The sequence below is a fragment of the Piliocolobus tephrosceles genome, chromosome 19 (assembly GCF_002776525.5).
Source record: "Piliocolobus tephrosceles isolate RC106 chromosome 19, ASM277652v3, whole genome shotgun sequence".
NCBI classification, from domain to species: Eukaryota; Metazoa; Chordata; class Mammalia; order Primates; family Cercopithecidae; genus Piliocolobus; species Piliocolobus tephrosceles.
Genome location: NC_045452.1, coordinates 3,886,779 through 3,895,646, shown reverse-complemented (window position 1 = coordinate 3,895,646; position 8,868 = coordinate 3,886,779). Strand labels below are relative to the sequence as shown.

The 8,868-nt window shown below is 62.9% G+C and overlaps 1 protein-coding gene across 1 annotated transcript; it reads left to right on the top strand.

Annotated features, from left to right (window-relative positions):
- Positions 1-4,488: 4,488 nt before the first annotated feature.
- On the top strand, positions 4,489-8,447 carry LOC113223552 (reticulon-4 receptor-like). Its single transcript, XM_026452969.2, has 3 exons — positions 4,489-4,670; positions 6,277-6,440; positions 6,752-8,447. Exons 1-3 carry the CDS (start codon positions 4,489-4,491, stop codon positions 8,149-8,151), a joined length of 1,746 nt encoding a protein of 581 aa, XP_026308754.2. The 3' UTR covers positions 8,152-8,447.
- The last annotated feature ends 421 nt before the right edge of the window (positions 8,448-8,868 follow it).

Sequence of the window (8,868 nt, the reverse complement as noted above, 5' to 3'; positions counted from 1 at the left end):
ACGAGCCGGCAAGAGCCTCAGGACCCACACGTGTCTTTTCACAGCAGAATAAATTCTGCTCGGGCAGAGGCCGCTCGCCTGCCTGGTTGATCATGTTTTACAAGTGCCGAGGGCGAGAGAACGCATGGGGATGTGCCCACCCGTCTTCCTTTGCTGCAGTGGCGTGCAGACCCTCCAGCCAGGCCCTGGCTCCTGGGAGGGGCTCACATCCCAGCAACCCTCTACTGCTCAATGGACTCTGCCTGAGCCCTGACCAGCCTGGGGGCTCTTATTGTGTGTTTCCAGCATGCATGCCTATTGTGTGCACCCCCAGGGGTCCCCATCGCATGCACTGAGTCTGTGCTTCTGGCTCGTGCACCCTGAGCATGTGCTCTTGTACTTCCTCCTGCCCTGTCAAGGCCAACACTCTGGGCTCACAGGCAGTGGTCAGCCTTGCGCGTGCAGCAGATTTAGGGCCCTGGGGGAGTATGGGAGGCTGGGGCTTAGGTCTGGATGCTAGCCCATGGGAATGGAGGGCTAGGCACCAGGTACTGGGCGGGGTCAGGCAGGCAGATGGGTCTGGGAGGCAGGTGTATGGCAATGCTGGGCCCAGGCCTGGCTCAGGGTGCATCCCCAGGGTGGGAGCATGCCAGCTACCGGCCACTTCCTCATTAGCGTCCTCTGGGGACTCAGCTCGCTGTGGCTGCTGGATTGAATTAACTGCGGGACCAAGATGAGCCCTTGGTGGAGACAGAATTCTCCAGATAATTAGGCAGCGGGTGTTTGTTGGCTCCTGATAGAGTGTGGAGGAGCAGGGTGGGCTCTAGCCTCCTGTGGGGCAAGGGAATACTGGCTGTGCCCTGGGCTGGGTGAGGCCTCCACTGGGCAGAGCCCCCAGGGACCCCCAGTGTGGGGCTCACTGGGGTGGGAGCCGAGGAGGGTACACCTCCAGTGAGGGGTGTGTGGGCTGGATGGGGCAAGGTTCTGGAGCCCTCCACACAGGCAGCCCAGCCTTGACCAAACATGAATCCTTGAGGCCTAGGTGCCAGGCCAAGGATCCTGCCCGCTAGGAGCTCTGCCAAGACCCTTTGGCTGGCAGTGGGCTCCTGGGCTCCTGCCAACATCCTCATGCTGCCTGGGGCCAGCTCAGGCCCCTGTGGCTCCTAACCCTCCCATAGGGCACCTGTCGTGCAGCAGGGTGGCCAGCTGTGGTCAGCTGGCTCTGGGCCATGAGTGCCTGGAACCTGGCTCCTCGGCCTGGTCTCGTGTGGGCAGCACTCCACACAGCACCTGCGACAGGGGCCACTTCACACCTTGCCAAGGGACAGAGGGAGGGCCAAGGGAGTAGATGATCTTGCACATTGTGGCTCACATTGATGTGTCCTTGGGGTGAGGGTGCCATCCAGTGCTGCCAGCTCTCACCTGGGCCAGGCCATCCTCTGCTAGCTTCAGGGTCTTTGACTTGAAAGGTGTACCCTCTGAGGGTGCCCTGCTGGCTGGAAACAGGACTGTGGAGCTCAGGTTAGGAGCGGGGGTGGCTGAGCCTTTATTGCCCAGCAAGACCTTTCAACACCCCTGGGGCCATGAGGCTGGGAGCCCCGCTAGCCCCCGGGGTTGTGGCTTTTCCTGCTTTACTTGTTATTATTTGTCTGACAATATATTTAATTATAAGATTTTATGTATTTTCAGGCACGTTTCTTTTAAGTAGCATATGACTGGATTTGACCTTTGATGGTGTTTGCTATTGATTATACCCACACCAGTTCTCATGTTCCTCATCTGTAAAATGGGTCAATAAACTTGACACCCCCTCCAAGAGAATTTGCTGGACTGAAGGGCCCAGCCCATGGCCTGGCTGCTGGCCCTGGACCCAGCCACATCTCGTCGTCTCTGGTGAGCCCAGCATAATGGGGCAGGGACAAACCCTGCTGGCCAGGGCAAGGCGTGGAGCCAAAGGGGCTGAGGGAGCACCAGGCACACTCAGGAGGCCAGTCCCGAAGGCTCCCACACTGGGCCTCAGTTTCCTCCACAGCATGTAGCTAGCTAGGCCTGGAGCTGCTTCAGTCTGGGCCCAGTGCCCTCTCACCATGGCAGGTGTCCTTGCCTGGTATTGACCTCAACTGCCTACCCTGGCACCGCAGCCAAGATTAACAAGGAGCAGGGGCCAGAGCCAGGGCAACAGGGGCTGGTACCCACTTCCCTAGGAGATTCAGGACCCCTCAAGGGCAGACTGCCCCCACCAGGAGCTGCTGCCAACCTCCTGCCCCAGCACCCGGAGCCCTGGAAGGGCACAGGAAACGCCATGGGAATTCTGGCTGCCCTTGCACGTGTCTGTGGGCCTGAGGATGGATGGCGGGTGGGTGTGCATGTGAGAAGCAAGCGAGGATTGCGGGACAGATGGGTGGGGGGCGGGGGGAGTGAGTCAGTGGTGGAGGGCCAGGAGTGGGGAGCAGGCGTGGGAGGGGTGCCCTGACCCTCTGTGGTGTGGGGATGACACAGGCCAACCACCCCCGCCCAGAGCTATTTCTGGCCTTGGTGCACTGAGCTGTGGCCTCCTGTTCTGCCTCATAACTGTGGTCTGTGACGTGACCGCCTCACGGGGACATGGCTGGTGTCTAAGAGGATCCTGAGCTGACTGCTGTCCCGGCTGTGCTACAGCTGGCCCCACCCCCAGCCCCAGCCCTCTGCAGCCTCTTACCCCAGCCCTGGGAAGCAGCAGCTCAGAACCTCCCTGGAGATTCCCCTCCCAGCCACCCTTGGCACAGGAGCACGCTGCCTGCCCCTCTGCACGTGGCCTGCAGCCCAGCCCCTCCGTACCCTCCCCCATTACTAGCCAGGCCACCAGCCTTCATGCTTGGGCAGGACACGCCTCGTGGTCCCTCTGGGCAGCACTGTGACTATCTCCCTTGGCCACCTCTCCACCTGGGTAGTCTGGGGTGGGAGCAGGGCAGGGCTTAACCACTCACTGCCTCAGTTTCCTAATCTGTAAATGTATTGCTGACTCACATCTTTTTATAGCAGGTGATGGGACCCTCCGGTGATCACAGCTCAGGGGCGGCATCGGGGCCTGAAGGCACCGAGCTGTGTGCGATGAAAGCCGGTGCTCGGGGCCTCCACAGCTGCCTGCCCTGTGCTGCCTCCTGGCCTCACTGGGCAGAGGCAGAGGCATCCCTGTGGGACCTCAACCCAGGCTTGGCAGGGCATGGAGGTGGGCGGGGCCCCAGGAACAGTTGGGGCCAGGGACGACATGAAGAAGGCCATCCCTACTCGGCTCGGCTTAGCTACCTGGGCTGCTGGGGTGAGCTGCTGACCTCAGCAGCCGCCTGCCTGCCCGCCAGCTGGGCGCATCCCCAGAACCTCCCACCGCCACCTCCCCATCCCCTTTCTCCACCCCTCACCTCTGCTCCTGCCCTCCTCACCCTCCCCCCTCCTCCTCCCTCCTCATTCCCTCCTGTGGTGAACGTGAACAGCCCTCCATTCAGCGGAGCTGATGGTGCAGGTGCCCACCTGGGCCGCCTGTTGCTCCCATCAGGGGGACACGTCCTGGACTGTTTGCTGCCCAGCCTCCTAGGCCTTCAGCCTGGTAATCCTGGGTCCTGCCCTGCCCAGTCTGGCTGCTGCAGGGAGCGGCCCTGGGTCAGTATCCGGTCACTGTCCCCCCTGGGAAAGCTCAGAGCCTTCCAGGCAGGAGAGCCAGCCCTCCCCAGACCGTGGCTCTGGAGCCAGGCCTGGGCTGAGTAGGAGCTCCCAGCTATAACCCAGCCCTGACAGCCAGCAGGGCCATCCTCCGGGGGGGTCCCAGGAGGAGACCCTGGAGGAAAGAAGAGATGCAAATTGGCCTGGGAGGGTGGGAGAGGCACAGATGTGCCAGTTTGTGTGCAGCTTGGACACGGAGGACAGCCCGCTGGGGCCCTCACAGGCTCAGGTGGCCGCAGGGCCGTCCTGGGTGGGGACGGTGGACAGGCACAATCTCCATGGTTTCTCTGTGAGAGCTGGGGCCGTGGCAGGGCTGGTTGCTCACCCCATATACAGGGGGCAGGAAGGACAGAGCTCATACTGGATGATCTGTGAGAATTGGGACCAGGGTGAGACTGGGTGAGAGTGGAAAGTGGGGTGATGGCAGGCAGGGAGGCCAGGCTGTCTCCAGAAGGACAGTAGAGTATCCTGTTAGAGTTGGCCGGGCAGATAGAAGAGAGAGAAAGGCAGATAGAGGGCCACAGAGACCTTGTGGCCTCGAGGCTGCAGAGCCCAGGGAACAGGTCAGGGGCCACGGGCCAGGGAGGTCTTTTGGGGTTGTGAGGGGCTGCGGTCCACCATGGGGACAGGGAGGAGGCCGGTGAGTCACAGGTCTGGCCCCCTGGGGTGGGGTCAGAGGATGCCCTCCCGCCACCTGGCTGGGTCTCCCTCACTCCGGGGCCCCAGCTGTGAAGACAAACCCATGCTGCAAAGTTAGGTTTGATTATCTCATAAAAAGATGCCCCCTCCTGCTCGCTCAGCAGAGGGGTTGCCATGGAGACCAGCGGGCAGGCCCCAAGGGGGGCCGGGCTGGAGCCAATTACCGTGGCTACAGCGAGGAGAGAGCCCACCTCACCCGACTCTCAGAAGTTGGTTTACGAAAAGCAGTTGTCTCGGCAGGAACCAAGCCGTGTCTTTGTGCCCAATACCCACTTCCTGGCAGAACTGAGCGCCACGTGGCCACTCCCCCATGTCCTCCCTTGTCTCCCCTGACCCCACACCACCGTGTGGCTCAGTTCTGGCTCCTCACTGGGGCCATGTTTAGAGTGGACACAGCAGCTTCGGGAGGGAGGAGAGGGATCTCCCTCTCCTCCGAGCACAGGGCTCGGTTCAGGGGGAGTGAGCTGAGCCCCGACCACAGCCAGACTCACAGCCCACAGCTTCAGGCCTGGAGCCACAGGACGGTGGTGGGATGGTGGCGTGGCTCAGTGGTGGTGTGGCAGGCGTGGCCACCATGGGTGGCTAGTCTTGGTGGGTACAGCCACACCGTATAGTTGGTGACAAGGCTCAGTTGGTGACCCCCACAGTCGGTGGTATGGTCGGTAATGTGAGTCCTGCCCCTGCCCCCAGAGCACCTGGGGCCTCCACCCCACCTGGCCCCAGGACAGGAAGTGCCATTTACATAGCACAGTTTTCTCTCTGGTGACAGCAGGTGAGACAGCAATGGGGAGCTGGCATGGTCAGGCCCCACCTTCCTGAGCAGAGAGGGTGTCTGCAGTTTAAAGAGAACCCAAGGCCAGGTGCTTTCCTCGCCCAGCCCACCCAGGGAGGGGCCTCCAGACCCCCATCCCTGGGCTGCCATTTCCCTAGTAGCCAACAAATGGCCCTGGGGCTGGAAGTGTGGCAGAGGAGGCCCCCAGGCTGTGGGGAAAGGGGTCTCAGGACCTGTGAACCTGAGTCTGGGAGGACGCACATGCCCAGCGATCACTGCACGTTCTGGGCTTGCTGGGCTCTATGTTTGGGGCATCTGCACTGTCTGCCCAAGTAGACAGGACCCAGTGGGGCAGGGGCCCCTTGCGGGTGGGAGGGCCCCGGGGTCACAATTCTGGGTTGGGGAAGCTGGCCTGTGGTCCGCTCATTCCTCCTGCCTGGCTCCAACCCCAGCACTTAGCTGGCCTCCTGTCTGCAGAATCCTGCTCTTAGCCAGCTGCCGAGGAAGGTGTTAGCTGTCAATGCAGGTGTTAGCTGATAACTCAAGTGTTGGCTGATAAGCTATAACCCTCCCAGGGGGATTCACATTTTAATAGACTCACTGCTGAAGGCGGAAAGAATTTTCAGCATTCGAAAGGGGTAGGGGCTCAATGGTGGAATGAGAGGCAGGAAAGCTTACTCCGGAGTGGGTGACCCCACTGGTGAGACCAGCTCTGGATGTGGCATCCCAGCAGGTACTACTGCCCATGCAGGGCCTTGGTGAAGCCCCGGGTGTATCTGGCCCTGTAATGGAGGAGGGCTTACAGGCCCCTGGGGCTGAGGGAGAACCCACTGGGAGGCTGTCCTTGCTGATGGCATCTGGGTGGGAGGGGTGCAGGCAGCTGGCACTGCAGGGGTTGGCTGGGGAGGAGCGAACTCCTCCCAGGGAGGAGATGGAGCAGAGAATGAGGCCAGGGGGCGGAGGCTTCAGGAGGGGTTCCTGCCAAGTCAGGAAGTGCTTGAAAGGAGGATGTGTGGAGGAGGGAGCAGCCTGCCTGGGTGGTTGTGGGACGTGACTCCTCCTCCCGAGCCCTGGACACACTCGCCCTCCACCCCCACCCTTGGGCATCCAGGAGCTTGTTTCTGAGATAGCAGAGGTACCCAGAGGGACCCCAGCCCCACTGCAGTGTTTCCTAGGCCCTGTGGGTGGAACCCCCACTGGGAGCCCAGGAGACTCGTGCAGTGCGGGCTCTGTGTTCATCGGAGTCCTGAGGAGGTGCCTGCAGTTGCCAGCGCCCATTCCAGGAGGCCTTCAAGTGAGCGTCCCCTGGTGACCCAGTGGGCTGCTCCGGGTGTGTGGGCACCGGAAGTGTGATATGGGGAGTCTGCAGATGTGGCTTCCAGGGTGGAGTGTGTGACTCCAAGGCGTGTTCTAGCCCAGCGTCGTCCATGAGGCCTATGAAGCAGGGATCCCAACACCGTGATTCCCAGGGTGGTGGCCACATCTTGGACCTAGCCCCAGGCCTTCCTGAGACCCAATCCCCAGGGCCCACCTGGCTCTAGCAAACCCTCCAACTTCTCCAGTATCCCTGCCCTGCCTGCTAACCACTCTGTCTTCCGCCCGCAGGGAGCCGGCTGCTGGCATGGGTGCTGTGGCTGCAGGCCTGGCGGGTGGCAGCCCCGTGCCCAGGCGCCTGTGTATGCTACAATGAGCCCAAGGTGACAACAAGCTGCCCCCAGCAGGGCCTTCAGGCTGTGCCCGCGGGCATCCCTGCCTCCAGCCAGCGCATCTTCCTGCACGGTAACCGCATCTCACATGTGCCAGCTGCCAGCTTCCGCGCCTGCCGCAACCTCACCATCCTGTGGCTGCACTCGAATGTGCTGGCCCGAATTGACGCGGCCGCCTTCACTGGCCTGGCCCTCCTGGAGCAGCTGGACCTCAGCGACAATGCACAGCTCCGGTCTGTGGACCCTGCCACCTTCCACGGCCTGGGCCGCCTGCACACGCTGCACCTGGACCGCTGCGGCCTGCAGGAGCTGGGTCCGGGCCTGTTCCGTGGCCTGGCTGCCCTGCAGTACCTCTACCTGCAGGATAACGCGCTGCAGGCGCTGCCTGATGACACCTTCCGCGACCTGGGCAACCTCACACACCTCTTCCTGCACGGCAACCGCATCTCCAGCGTGCCCGAGCGCGCCTTCCGCGGCCTGCACAGCCTCGACCGTCTCCTGCTCCACCAGAACCGCGTGGCCCACGTGCATCCGCACGCCTTTCGTGACCTTGGCCGCCTCATGACACTCTATCTGTTTGCCAACAATCTATCAGCGCTGCCCACCGAGGCCCTGGCGCCCCTGCGTGCCCTGCAGTACCTGAGGCTCAACGACAACCCCTGGGTGTGTGACTGCCGGGCACGCCCGCTCTGGGCCTGGCTGCAGAAGTTCCGCGGCTCCTCCTCCGAGGTGCCCTGCAGCCTCCCGCAACGCCTGGCTGGTCGTGACCTGAAACGCCTAGCTGCCAATGACCTGCAGGGCTGCGCTGTGGCCACCGGCCCTTACCATCCCATCTGGACTGGCAGGGCCACCAACGAGGAGCCGCTGGGGCTTCCCAAGTGCTGCCAGCCAGACGCCGCGGACAAGGCCTCGGTACTGGAGCCTGGGAGACCGGCTTCGGCAGGCAATGCGCTGAAGGGACGCGTGCCGCCTGGTGACAGCCCCCCAGGCAACGGCTCTGGCCCACGGCACATCAACGACTCCCCCTTTGGGACTCTGCCTGGCTCTGCTGAGCCCCCGCTCACCGCAGTGCGGCCCGAGGGCTCTGAGCCACCAGGGTTCCCGACCTCAGGCCCTCGCCGGAGGCCAGGCTGTTCCCGCAAGAACCGCACCCGCAGCCACTGCCGTCTGGGCCAGGCAGGCAGCGGGGGTGGCGGGACTGGTGACTCAGAGGGCTCAGGTGCCCTGCCCAGCCTCGCCTGCAGCCTCGCCCCCCTGGGCCTGGCACTGGTGCTCTGGACAGTGCTGGGGCCCTGCTGACCCCCAGCGGACACGAGAGCGTGCTCAGCAGCCAGGTGTTTGTACATACGGGGTCTCTCTCCACGCCGCCAGCCAGCCGGGGCGGCCGACCCGTGGGGCAGGCCAGGCCAGGCCCTCCCTGACGGACGCCTCCCGCCCGCCACCCCCATCTCCACCCCATCATGTTTACAGGGTTTGGCGGCAGCGTTTGTTCCAGAACGCCGCCTCCCACCCAGATCGCGGTATATAGAGATATGCATTTTATTTTACTTGTGTAAAAATATCGGACGACGTGGAATAAAGAGCTCTTTTCTTAAGCTGTGGCCTCTCGGGCTAGGGTGCTGTGGGCGATGAGAAGCAGGGGTGGGCGCTGGACGGGCAGCCTCTCTCCCATCACAAGGCCCCAGAAGAAGGGGAGTTGCCTGGCACCACGGGTGGGACAGCCTGGGACAGCTCCAACGTCAGGTGCCCCTGCCCCCCTAGCCGCACAGATGGAGCGTGCTTGGTGGCTGACGTCACTGAGCCTGGCTGATGGAGCACACGCCAGGTCCATGGGTCTGGAGATAGCAGTCCCTGCGGGGACATTTGCTCTGGGGCCCTCCACCCTAGTCAGCCTGCCCGGGCAGCCCCCAGGAGGAGGCGGAGGATGAGGGACCCTGTTCCTACCCCTGGCGGGTGACAGGAGAGGAAGGCCCTTAAGGACAGTTGGGCGGGTCGGGCCTGGCCTCAAGGCCCAGT

Excerpts from the sequence above, each read along its gene's own strand:
- LOC113223552 (XM_026452969.2), top strand. The coding sequence starts at position 4,489 with ATGGAGACCAGCGGGCAGGCCCCAAGGGGGGCCGGGCTGGAGCCAATT. Across the intron at positions 4,671-6,276 it reads CTGGCAGAACTGAGCGCCAC|CAGAGGTACCCAGAGGGACC; the intron begins GTGGCCACTCCC and ends TTTCTGAGATAG. Across the intron at positions 6,441-6,751 it reads CCATTCCAGGAGGCCTTCAA|GGAGCCGGCTGCTGGCATGG; the intron begins GTGAGCGTCCCC and ends TTCCGCCCGCAG.